Raw genomic sequence first — 13,365 nt, forward strand, 5'->3', positions numbered from 1 at the left:
TGATCTAGAGAACACGGGTTGGAATTAGATCCTGACTCACTAACATCCTTCCGGATCCTTTTGTTTGTAAGCTGTGAATTACGGTTCTATTGGCAAGTCTTCCATGCCAGCATTCTCCATACTTAGACTCTTCCGATGGATGAGAATCCTCAAGTGTGCCCAGTGCTGTGTTTTCTCAAAGAGTGATCAGCTCGAAACGGGGGCTGCATTTATTTATTTGATCCTCATAGGGGTTCTTTGGGGTCGCCAAGGCTATGACTGACACCCCCATTTCACAGGAAGGGAAACAGACTTAGAGAAGGAGCAACTTGCCTGAGGACAAACAGGGCCAAAGGCTGTCTCCTAACACCCAAGTCAAGGCCATTGCCAGAGCCTAGAACGCAGAGCCAAGATCCTTGCCCTTTGCTGTGTGTTGTCCTCTAGATGTGACGGTTATTCAGAGCACAGTGGCAGGCACACGCCCCAGGCCGAGTGCCCTGGGCCACACACAGTTACTGTGGTGGACAGAGACTTTCCCCTCTTTTAGTGGGTGTTTCAGATAAGCTGTGCCAGAAGGGGCTGCGTCTGTCAGAACCAAGAGGAAGAAGGGAGAAGAGAGTGGGTTACGACCCAGAGAAGTTAAGCAACCAGGCCAAGGTTGCAGAACAAGGCCAGGGTGCATCTAGGACTGCAGGAGGCCAATGAGTCACGACTCTGGCCCTGTGCATGGTCCAGGCCAAGTGGGGGAGTCCCAGCCCGTTTCCTTCTGCAGGGTAAGAGCAAACGGGCTTTCTCTCTCAATGTTTGATGCAAAGTAGTTGGCGGCTGTGCCTTTTTTACTTTATGCATATATCCTTTATTATAAAGGTAATATATGCTTGTTGTGATTAACCGAAACAGAAAATACATAAAGTACATAAAGTAAAAATTTCAAATGTGCATACCATTGGACACACAGTCTTACTTTCATGCATCTATCCTACAGAAATAATGTTTGAATTCAAGGGCAAAGATGTTTACCAGCAATCTTTCTAAGGACCCAAAGCTGGAAGCAATCTGAATGGTTAGTGGTGGAGGACTAGTTGAAAAATCATGGTCTTTTCACAATATGAAATGTTTTGTAGCTGTCGAAAGAAAGATTTAGGATCAAAAGTCATGTGCATGATATACATATATATTTTTTTAAATAGATTTTATTTATTTATTTATTTTTGGCTGCGTTGGGTCTTTGTTGCTGCGCGCGGGCTTTCTCTAGTTGCGGAGAGCGGGGGCTACTCTTCGTTGCGGTGCACAGGCTTCTCACTGCAGTGGCTTCTCTTGTTGCAGAGCACGGGCTCTAGGCACGCAGGCTTCAGTAGTTGTGGCATGCGGGCTCTAGAGCACAGGCTCAGTAGTTGTGGCTCGCGGTCTCTAGAGCACAGGCTCAGTAGTTGTAGCTCGCGGGCTTAGTTGCTCTGCTGCTCGTGGGATCTTCCCGGACCAGGGCTGAAACCCATGTCCCCTGCATTGACAGGTGGATTCTTAACCACTGCGCCACCAGGGAAGCCCCACTTTCATGATATATGAAGTGAAGGTATTGTGTAAAGTGAGTTCTCATTTTTATAAAAAGACAAAGAAAAATATATGTACATTCATACTGTATTAGTTTCTTGTGGTGGCTATAACCAATTACCACAAACTCGGTAGCTTAAAGCAACACAGATATATTCTCTCACAGTTCTGGAAGTCAGAAGTTTGAAATCAGCTTCACTAGGCCAAAGATAAGGTGTTGGCAAGGCTGGTTCCTCTGGGAGGCTCTAGGGGAAGAATCCATTTCCTTGTCTTTTTCAGCTTCCAGAGGCTGCCCACGTTCCTTGGCTTGGGACCCCTGCCTCAGATAACTCCACCCTCTTGGTTCTGTTACCCACCAGGGTTCTTGGCCTTCCCCAAGCAATAGAAATTGACTAGAGGCCAGACAAGAAATTCAGGCAAGGCTTTATTGTGCCCCTGCTGCAGCCGTGGGGGAGCGAGAACAAACAACAGGTTCCCTTGATTGCTCACTCCCCGAGGGGGGGCAAGCTTGTTCCTTATATGGGGTGAGGGTAGGGGTGTGTCCAGGGGTCAGGCCAGGGGGGTGGCTTAGGTGTTTTGCCCACCCCGTAGGTGGTGGTGTGTGCAGGGGGCATGCGCAGCCCCCTGCTTTTGCTCCCGACACCCTGTTTTTGCCCCAGGCTCTTCAAAAGTGGCAGTTGGGATTTTTTCGGTCTCTTTGTATCTTTTGGGTCCAGAATTTGCCCCAACTGTGTATGCACATGCACGCATTTATCTTTAGTCCCGTACAGTTTCTTAGTATTTTGTTGCTCATGGAGAGGTGTGTCCATGTGCAAGGATTGCGGCACTGCAGCAAAGGGTCCCAGGTCCCATCCTGTCTCAGTTCCATCTGCAATTGTCCTAATTCCTTCTTTGACCTTCTTGCCTCCCCTTTGTAAGGACCCTTATGATTACGTTTAAGGACCACCTGGATGATTCAGCATAATCTCTCCCATCTCAAGATTATTGACTTAATCACATCTGCAAGTCTCCTTTGCTATAGAAAGTAACATCTGTAGGTTCCAGGGAATAGGACCTGAATATCTTTTTTGTTTTATGGGCCGTGCCTCATGACTTATGGGAGCTTAGTTCCCCGACTAGGTATCAAACCCACTCCCCCTGCATTGGAAGCATGGAGTCTTAACCACTGGACCATGAGGGAAGTCCCAGGACCTTGGTATCTTTTGAGAGGCTATTATTGAGCCACACACACACACATGCACACTCATACATGTACACACACATATACCTACACACATACCTACACATATACACACACTCGTACACACACACACACACACATGCACACTCATACGTGTACACACACATATACCTACACACATACCTACACATATACACACACTCGTACATACACATACACACACACACATGCACACATTTGCGTAGACTGCTATGAGCATAGAGAAAAGTCCAGAATAATAGATTCCAGACCAACTTTACTTCCTTCAGGGGAGTGGCTGGATGGGGAGAGCTGACTAACTTCTGTGCTGTTTGAATCATTACATGGAATGTAATTGCACACAGTTGTATTTTATAACTTAAGCCAATAAGGGGAGCAAAGGAGGAGAAGAGGGAAACCCCCAACCCACTCCCCAGAGGCCATTACTCTGAATGGTGGCTGGCCTATCGCCTTCACCTCTCCAGGTTACGGGTGTGCACACACACGCACACACACACACACGGACACTCACGGCCACATACACGTTTCATTTCTTTAGTTAACAAAACGAGACCATGCTGACTGACATTTGCGTTTTTCACTTTAATATGTCATTGACATTGCTCCGTGTAAATAAACTTAAATCTACCTCAGTCTTTACGAAAATAGATTTTTTTTGATTAGGTAGTATAAGGCAAATGCATGGTAAATTGCCGTTTATCTAACAAGATGCGAAAAATACTAGACAGTGGTAAAAGTGTATAGAAATATCAAGGGACAGTAAATTCCAGGTGGTGGCCCCTTCTGGGGTGGGGTCAGGAGGGGTGGGAAGCAGAGGGAAGGGGCCGGGAGGGCTACCAAGGGGGTGTTATTTTTATTTTTTGGTGTTTCTGGCCACGTGGCACACGGGATCTTAGTTCCCAGACCAGGGGTCTAACCCATGCCCCCTGCAGTGGAAGCGCGGAGTCTTAGCCACTGAACCGCCAGGGAGGTCCTTATGAAGGGGGCGTTTTTAATTGGCTTAGACAGCCTGTTGGTGCTGTGTGGTTATTTGTCTTATTATATCTTTTTGTATACCATAAATATTGCAAAATACATATTCAAACATTTAAAAAACTAAAAGCTACAAAAAATCATCAATGCATGTACATAGTCCGGAATTCCAAAGGAATTTATGGGTAAACAGTGGGAAAAAAGCAAGATTCTCCCACTCTGTCCTTCATCCTCCTTGCTTTCTCTGAAGGCAAAACCTTTATCAGCTGCTTAGAGATTCTTTCACAGATACTCTTCTACACAGTCAGTGCTCTCTTATTAAATTGAAAGGCTGTTTTGTGCTGAATAGAAATTAACCCTTTGTTGTAATGCGGTGCAACTCTTTTCTCCCAATGTGGCATTTTTTACTTTATTTGCTCTTTCTTGATGCAGAAATTTTACCTTTCTATAAAGTCAAACATGTCCATCATTTCCTTCATGGCATTTACTTTTTTTTTTTTCCGGTACGCGGGCCTCTCACTGTTGTGGCCTCTACCGTTGCGGAGCACAGGCTCCGGACGCGCAGGCTCAGCGGCCATGGCTCACGGGCCCAGCCGCTCCGCGGCATGTGAGATTTTCCCGGAGTGGGGCACAAACCCATGTCCCCTGCATCGGCAGGCGGACTCTCAACCACTGCGCCACCAGAAAAGCCCGGCATTTACTTTTATGTCGTGCTCAGACTTTCTCCACCTCAGGAATTTGAAGATTTGGGGAGTATTTTTTCCTAGTACTTCTTAGAGCCTTCCTCTGCATAAATTCTGATCTATAATCCACTGGGGATTTCCTTTTGTGTGTGATGTGAGGTGTGGGTCTGTATTCGTTTCCTGGACTGCTGTAACAAACTCCCATACGCTGGGTGGCTTAAAACCACAGAAGTTTATTATCTCGCGGGTCTGAAGGCCGCAGGTCTGGAATCTAGGTTTTGGCAGGGCCTCACTCCCTCTGGAGGCTCCAGGGAACAAGCCATCTCCCTGCTTGTCCCGCTCTGGTGGCTGCAGGCCATCCTTCCTGGGCACCATCACTGCAGACTCTGCCTCTGTCTACACAGGGCCTTCGCCTCTTCTCTTTGTTTCCTCTTGTGTGCCTCTTATAAGGACACTTGTCACTGGATCTAGGGCCCACCTGGCTAATGCAGGATGACCTCATCTCAAGATCCTTAACTTAAACCCTTTTTCCAAATAAGGTCGAGTTCGCATCTTCTAGGGTCAGGACGTAGACATACTTCCAGGGAACCATATTCTACCCATTACAGGATCTAACTTATCTTGTTATGCAAAAACGTTTTTCACTTTTTATGTATTATGTTCTTTGTTTTAACCAGCTTGTTCAATTGGTCTGTTCCTAGCAGTACCGTACCGTAAATCACCTTATGATGGTGTTTGGATGCTTGGAAGTTCTTTCCCCTTTCATTTCCTCTCCCATATTTCTGTCTTATAAACAGAGCTCTTGACAGTGTTCCTGTGCTCTGGATGGCTCTCCCGCTCTGAGCTTTATGATCTAGTCCCCGGGTCCCATTGTAGTAGGTAGGGAGGGGGCCACAGGGGAAGCAGCAGAACTTTGTGGTCGGAGAGACCCAGGTTTGAATTCCAATGGCAGCACTTCACACGGGGTCACCTTGGCCAAGCCTTGGACGCTCCTGAGCCTGAGTTTGCTCAGCGCTGTCCCATTACGCCTACCGTGCAGGGCTGTTGTGAGGAGGGCATGAAAAGGGAAACAACAGGAAAGCACCCCGTGTGATGCTGCGTGTTCTAAGCGCAGAGTACGTACACAGTAACCATTTCAGTTATTCTGCGTGTATTTGCATCAGCACCATATTGATGCTGGAGACAAGGATGGGAGGAAATCATACTTTTTCCCACTGTTTAAGTACCTTTTGCTTTTTTGAAAAATGTGAATTGCACATAACATAAAATTTACATCTTACGCGTTTTTAAGTGCACAGTTCAGTGGCATTAGTACATTCATATTGTTGTGCACCCATCACCACCATCCATCTCCACAAGTTTTTCATCTTTTCAAACTGAATCTCTGGACCCATTAAAGAATAACTCCCCGTTTCCACCCGCCGCCCCGCCAGCCCCTGGGCACCACCATTCTACTTTCTGTCTCTATGAATTTGACTCCTCTAAGTACCTCATGTAAGTGGAATCAGGCCGTATTTGTCCTTTGGCGTGTGGCTCGTTTCACTAGCACAATGTCCTCAAGCTTCGCCCGTGGTGTAGCCTGTGTCATTATTTCCATCCTTTTTAATGCTGAGCAATGTTCCATTGTATGTATAGACCTCATTCTTGCTTATCTGTTTATCTATTGCTGGACACTTGGGAGTACCTTTCGATATTTGAACCATGTATGTATGTTGACTCCCTTTCTTTTTTTTTTTTAACTTTTTATTTTATATTGGAGTATAGCCGATTAACAATGTTGTGATAGGGACTTCCCTGGTGGCGCAGTGATTAAGAATCCGCCTGCCAATGCAGGGGACATGGGTTCGATCCCTGTTCCGGGAAGATCCCACATGCTGCGGAACAACTAAGCCCGTGTGCCACCACTACTGAGCCCGTGTGCCACAACTACTGAAGCTCACGCACCTAGAGCCTGTGCTCCACACCAAGAGAAGCCACTGCAGTGAGAAGCTCGCGCACCGCAACGAAGAATAGCCCCCGTTCGCCACAACTAGAGAAAGCCTGCACGCAGCAACAAAGACCGAATGCAGCCAATAAATAAATGAATTTAAAAAAACCAAAAAACCCCCAATATTGTGATAGTTTCAGGTGTGCAGCAAAGCGACTCAGCCATACATATACGTGTATCCATTCTCCCCCAGACTCCCCTCCCATCCAGGCTGCCACTTAACATTGAGCAGAGTTCCCTGTGCTATACAGTAGGTCCTTGTTGGTTATCCATTTTAAAGCTCTCTTTTTCTCATCCACTTTTTTTTTGATATTTATGTATTTATTTGGTTGCACTGGGTCTTAGTTGCTGCAGGTGGGCTCCTTAGTTGCGGCACATGCGCTTATTGCTTGCAGCACATGGACTCCTTAGTTGTGGCATGGAACTCTTAGTTGCAGCATGCATGTGGGATCTAGGTCCCTGACCAGGGATCAAACCTGGGCCCCCTGCATTGGGAGTGCAGAGTCTTAACCACTGCATCACTACGGGAGCCCCTGGTTATCCATTTTAAATATGGCAGTGTATACATGTTGATCCCAAACTCCCTGACTATTCCTTCTCCCTTTCATTTTTAATTTGAAAACATTTTGAAATTTACTTTGCACGTGTAACAGTGTTGATGCTTTCTCTCTCCTTCCTTCCTCAGGCTGCACTTACCAGTGGGCTACCACGGCCGTGCTTCCTCCGTCGTGGTGTCTGGCACCCCAATCCGCAGGCCCAAGGGACAGATGAGACCCGATGACTGTAAGTACCCTGCCGTGCTCCGCTCTGTGTCCCCACACCCTGAGTTCCACGCCTGGCACTCACTAGCCTCTTTCTGGTATGATTCCAGCTAAGCCTCCTGTGTATGGTGCCTGCAAACTCTTGGACTTCGAGTTGGAAACAGTAAGCCATGTCTTGATGTTTTATTGGCATAGAGTCTGTATCTACACTAGGGCAGGAGAGCTCCCTGGGATGGCCGCCCTGGACGACAGGCCGTTCCCCCATCTCAGCCACGTTAATGGCAGTCCTGGGTCCCCACTTGGCCATCGGAAGTACTGTCCATCCTCATTATTCACTGATTCCGTATTTGAAAATTCACCTGCTCACTAACAGTTCGTTCGTAACCTCCAAATCAATACTAGCGGGAGCTTTTGGGGGTCACCTGAGGGCATGCACAGGGTGGCAAAAAATTTGAGTCTCTCGATGTGCGTGTCCCCATCTGAGGTTGAACAAGGCCCGGCTCTGCCTTCATGTCTCAGCTCTCGTACTGCAAACAAGTGTCCTTTTTACTGTCTATTCAGTGCCGCGTTATTTTCCATTTTTGTGCTTTTCGTTGAGGTGCTAGCTCCCAAGCACAAGAAAGTTGTGATGTGCCCCGTGTAGAAAACGTGTGTGCTAGACAAGCTGCCCTGGGGCCTCATAGTGCCTGTGCCTTGAGTTCACGTTCATGAATCCACCACATACAGGCAGACCTTGTCTTACTGCACTTTGCTACATTGCACTTCACAGATACTGCGTTTTTACAAATTGAATGTTCGTGGCAACCCTGCATCGAGCAAAGTCTGCTGGTGCCATTTTCCCAACAGCGTTTGCTCACTTTGTGTCTCATTTTGGTAATTCTCATAATATTTCTCTTCTTTTCTTTTTTTAAATAAATTTATTTTATTTATTTATTTTTGGCTGCGTCGGGTCTTCATTGTTGTGCGCGGGCTTTCTCTAGTTGTGGCGAGCGGGGGCTACTCTTTGTTGTGGTGCGTGGGCTTCGCGTTGCGGTGGCTTCTCTCGTTGCAGAGCACGGGCTCTAGGCGCGTGGCTTCAGTTGTTGTGGCACATGGGCTCAGTAGTTGTGGCTCTCTGGATCTAGAGCGCAGGCTCAGTAGTTGTGACACACTGGCTTAGTTGCTCCACGGCATGTGGGATCGTCCCAGATCGAACCCATATCCCTTGCACTGGCAGGCAGATTCTTAACCACTGTGCCACCAGGGAAGTCCCTCTTTTTAAAAAAAAATTTATTAATTAAGTTTTGGCTGTGTTGGGTCTTCGTTGCCAGGCACCAGCTCTCTCTAGTTGTGGTGAAGGGGGGCTACTCTTCGTTGTGGAGCGCGGGCTTCTCACTGCAGTGTCTTCTCTTGTTGTGGAGCACGGGCTCTAGGCACAAGGGCTTCAACAGTTGTGGCACACAGGCTCAATAGTTGTGGCACACGGGCTTAGTTGCTCCACGGCATGTGGGATCTTCCTGGACCAGGGCTCGAACCCATGTCCCCTGCATTGGCAGGCGGATTCTTAACCACTGCATCACTAGGGAAGTCCCTTTTCGTAATATTTCAAACTTCTTTGGTTTTTTTTGGCCATGCCAGGCAGCATGTGGGATCTCAGTTCCCCAACCAGGGATCAAACCCATGCCCCACTGCAGTGGAAACACGGAGTCTTAACCACTGGACTTCCAGGGAAGTCCCAATATTTCAAACTTTTTCATCATTATTGTATTCGTTATGGTGATCTGTGATCGGTGATCATTGATGTCACTACTATGATTTACTGAAGGCGCAGATGATGGTTAGCATTTTTTAGCTATAAATTATTTTTTAATTAAGATATGTACATTGATGGTTTAGACCTAATGCTAGTGCACACTTAATAGACTATAGTATAGTGTAAACATAACTTTTTTTTTTTTTGGAGTTTCAGTTGATTTTTGAATTTTTTTTCTAAAGTTCTTTTTTTTTAACTTTTTATTTTATGTTGGAGTATAGTTGATTACCAATGTTGTGATAGTTTCAGGTGTACAGCAAAGTGATTCAGTTATACATATACATGTATCTATTCTTTTTCAAATTCTTTTCCCATTTAGGTTGTTACATAATACTAAACAGAGTTCCCTGTGCTATATAGTAGGTCGTTGTTGGTTATCCATTTTACATATAGCAGTGTGTATATGTCAATCCCAAACTCCCTGACTGTCCCTCCCCCCAGCCCCCAACCTTCCCTCCTGATAACCATAAGTTCGTTCTCTAAGTCTGTTTCTGTTTGTTAATAAGTTCATTTGTATCATTTCTTTTTAGATTGCGCATATAAGTGATTTCATACGATATTTCTCTCTCTCCCTGACTTCACTCAGTATGACAATCTCTAGGTCCATCCATGTTGCTGCAAATGGCATTATTTCATAAACATAACTAACTTTTATAAACCCTGGGAAACCAAAAAACATGCGTGTGACTCGCTTTATTGAGATCTTCGCTTAATTGTGGTGGTTTGGCACCAACCTGAAATATGACCAAGGTAGTCCTGTATATGAAACCAGCTGTCCTTAAACAGAAGCACACACAAAGCAAGGTTATATGCTGATTTGTTGATGTGAATGTTGTGACCAGAGGCTGGCAGGAGCTTAACCCCGTATTTCCCCTAGAAGCGATATACCTGTGTTTGCTAGCTCGGTGTTTCTAATGACTTTATAGAATATAATTATTACCAATAACAAGAATCAACTACATCAGCCCCATTGCACTTGTGGCTGGACCTGCACAACCTCAGAACTGTGGTTATTTCAGGGCTGTGCATTTTTTTAAATTAAACTTATTTTGAGATCATTGTACACTCACGTGCAGGTGTAAGAAATAGTACCGAGAGCTCCAGAATCCTTCACACACTCTACCCCAGTGTAACATCCTGCACAGCAAGATTGCCATCTCACAGCCAGATGTTGACATCAATCCAGTTGGTTCCCTCACCCCAAGGACCCCTCATGCTGCAGGGCTGTGCATTCTGAGAGGGACACTGAATTCCAGGAAGCCCCCAAGGTCAAGGGACCGGGAAAGAGATGGGAAGGAAGAGCTGAACTGGAGGGGAGTGTCCCGGGACACCAGCAGTGTCTTCAGTCTCTGCCGGGTCATCGGATGCTGGGTAGCGGAGCCAGGCCGGGGCAGGGAGGTGCGGGCAGGCCGTGGAGGAGGCTTCTCAAAGTCAGCACTCAGGGCTTCAGGTGATGCTCAGAGTCTCCTCATGCAGGTGGAGGGAAGGGGCTGCGGAGTGCGCTGGTAGGGCTGGGGGCGTGGGAATCTAGGTTGATTGGAGGCAGACTGGACCTCCCTGTAGTTCCAGCCCTGCCTTGTGATTTCTTTAGATTCTGTCCAGAGGAGGGGGGCAGGTGGGCACTAGTCCCCTAGTCCCAGCAGGGCGTTACCGGCCAGCCCTCCGCCCCCTGATGCCTTTGTGAGGCTGCCCCGTGAACCCTAAGAGGAGGTCTCCCAACCCAGATCCCCCAGAGCAGGGCCCCCTGGTTGGGGGCCAGGGTCTTCTCTCTGGGGGAACGGAGGACTCTGCAGACAGATGCTTCACCTGTGTTGGTTCCTGTTTCCGGGGGAGGGGGGCGAGGGGTGGTGGAAGGGGTGGGCATGATATCGACCAGGGTTCTTGGCCTCCTTAATTAATAGAAATTGACTAGAGGCAGACAAATTCAGGCAAGGCTTTATTGGGGCCCCTGCTGCTGCAGCGGGGGGGCAGCGAGAACAAACAACAGTTTCCCTTGTTTGCTCCCTGAGCTGGGGTGGGGGGGCGGCAGGGGGGGCGGGGCGGGGCGAGCCGAGCTTGTTCCTTATCTGGGGTGAGGGTAGGGGTGTGTCCAGGGGTCGGGCCGGAGGGTTGTCTTAGGTGGTCTGCCCACCCCTTAGGTGGTGTTGTGTGCAGGGGGCATGCGCAGTACCCTGCTTTTGTTCCCAACACCGGTTTTGCTCCCAGCTCTTCAGAAATGGCACTTGGGTGTTTTGGTCTTTTGTATCTTTTTGTCCATAATTTGCCCCACCTGTGCATGCACCCAGTTATTTTTAGTCACGTATAGTTTCTTTGCATTTTGTTGCTCAAGGAGAGGTTTGTCCAGGTGCAAGCCCTGCAGCAAAGGGTCCCAGGTCCCATATGGTCTCAGGCAGAGGAAAAATAGAAAGTCATAGTGTGGAGAAACAGTGACGGGTAGGGAGCACAGATAATCTTGACGATGGTGGTAAGATTCTCTATAAGATGGCATCTTTTTTTTTTTTTTTTAGAATCTTGACAAAAATTTGCAGCATTTAAACACTGTCACAGAATGGATATAACTGCAACCTAGGTCCTGCAAATGTCATAGCTGATTTTGTGTGCTTTTGAGTTACCTTCTCAATTTTCCCCCCGATGATGTCTACGTATTCTCTTGTTTCCTGGACATTGTGCTGGTGGTGCTTTCCTCTGAGACGGTGGGTGATGGGTTGGGGTGTGGGGTACGCTCCGGCAGGCTCTCTTTGCTGCATCACAGAGGCCTTCTTAGTTTTGTGAGACGAATACAAACCCTGATATTTTCATTTTTCACAAGCCTGGTGTAGCTGTCAAACCTTAAAATGCAGAGCACGGTATCGGGTGAAGGGGAAAGGGCAGAGGTGTGGGGTGGGCTGAAGGAGGGAAAGGGGGCTGCCTTGGTGATCAGGGGCCGTGAGTGGGGGCCCTGGGTGGGTACTGGCCCGCAGCTGCTCACCATGTCCCCGGGGTAGCCGTCTATCTACTCGGGTGCTGGTCATGGCATAGAAACTGTGGATTCGTACACAACGGTCCAGGTCCCTAGCCGGGGTTTGGAAATACCTGACCTTTACCCTCCAGGCAAGTGACCTGGGGCAGCAGGTCAGAGCCAGATTCTCATCAACTTTTCCCCTTGTCAGGCTTTCTTTGTAGGCCCCGGGAACAAATTTGGAGAGCCGATCCCCATTTCTAAGGCCCATGAGCACATTTTTGGAATGGTCCTTATGAACGACTGGAGTGGTAATTACGGGATGTCGGGCATCCTGGTGTTGAGTTTCCTGCGCGCACTCTGCTCTGGGTGAAGGCTGGGTATTTGGGAAGCCATGGATGGTCTCCTGGGTCTGGTGCCGGTCAAAGTGGCTGAGAGCACAGGCTTGGGTATCAAACAGACTTCTCAGCTCTGAGCTCTTGGCCAGTTACTTCACCTCTCTGAGCTCCAGTTTTCTTGTAAGATGAACAGGGACAAGGCTGATGTCACAGCTAGTACGCTTGAGCAATTTTGTGCCAGGCCCAGGGCTGAATACGTCACATGGACTCTCCTGTCAGGTCCCTGCGAGACACTGATAATATTACTACTCCTGTTTTACACGGGTGAGGAATGAGGCACAAGGACGGCTTCAGCTAGTTGCTGAGCTGAGATTTCAAACAGAGCAGCCCAGTTTCTGAGCCCATCTCAGCCCCTCTGCCATTGGTAGGAGGACCGTGGTGCCGTGAATCTCAGCAAGTGTTGCCTCCCCGTATGAGGATGAGCTTCCAGCCCCTTCATGGGGAAGTGTCCTGCCTGCCCTTTGGTCATCCTCCTCTTTGCTGCAGCTTGGCACAGTGACCTCAGAGGACCTCTGTCCTTGGTCCTGGGGCAGCCAGCCTGGTTGGGGCCAGAGCACGGGGGTGGGGGAGGGCTGTGCTGAGTGTCTGTGCTCCTTGGTCAAGGGAAGGGGGGAGCCTTGCCACGGGGCCCGGTCAGCCTTTGTAAGCCCTGCTCGGCCTTTCTTCTGTAGCTCGAGACATTCAGAAGTGGGAGTACGTCCCTCTTGGGCCGTTCCTCGGGAAGAGTTTTGGAACCACCATCTCTCCGTGGGTGGTGCCCATGGATGCCCTTATGCCCTTTGCTGTGCCCAACCAGGAGCAGGTAAGCACGCCCTCTGCAAGAAGTCCAGGCCCCTCTGCCTCCGAGGCTGTTTGCCCAGCAGGCATGGAGAGGGCCTGGAGGTAGCCCATGTGCTGGGGGTCCTGGTTATGGGGACCTCCAGGCAGGCATGGCACTAATCATTCTGCCTTGTGCTTTCCCTGCCCCCTGCACAGTCCTTGAGGAGAACATGGAATTTTGTAACCTTTAGAATCCTCTGAGGCCGGGAACTGGCCAGTTGGCAGGAAAAGGGGTCCCTTCCAGTATCACCACATTGCACAACTTT

At 48.4% G+C, this 13,365-nt stretch overlaps 1 protein-coding gene across 5 annotated transcripts in view; it reads left to right on the forward strand.

The window, feature by feature from the left end:
• Positions 1 to 13,365, forward strand: part of FAH (fumarylacetoacetate hydrolase) — a 32,738-nt gene that overhangs the window by 7,293 nt on the left and 12,080 nt on the right. For 4 of the 5 annotated variants that reach the window (XM_027089289.1, XM_027089293.1, XM_027089291.1 and 1 more), the window contains 4 exons: positions 7,077 to 7,174; positions 7,263 to 7,315; positions 12,094 to 12,193; positions 12,952 to 13,082. In XM_027089289.1, coding sequence (XP_026945090.1) covers positions 7,077 to 7,174; positions 7,263 to 7,315; positions 12,094 to 12,193; positions 12,952 to 13,082 — 382 coding nt within the window. The remainder of the gene's footprint in view (positions 1 to 7,076; positions 7,175 to 7,262; positions 7,316 to 12,093; positions 12,194 to 12,951; positions 13,083 to 13,365) is intronic. The other variant, XM_027089294.1, reaches the window with a different exon arrangement.

The sequence above is a fragment of the Aethalodelphis obliquidens genome, unplaced genomic scaffold, assembly GCF_003676395.1.
Source record: "Aethalodelphis obliquidens isolate GAN/ISIS:26980383/991018 unplaced genomic scaffold, ASM367639v1 scaffold65, whole genome shotgun sequence".
In the NCBI taxonomy this organism is placed as follows: Eukaryota; Metazoa; Chordata; class Mammalia; order Artiodactyla; family Delphinidae; genus Aethalodelphis; species Aethalodelphis obliquidens.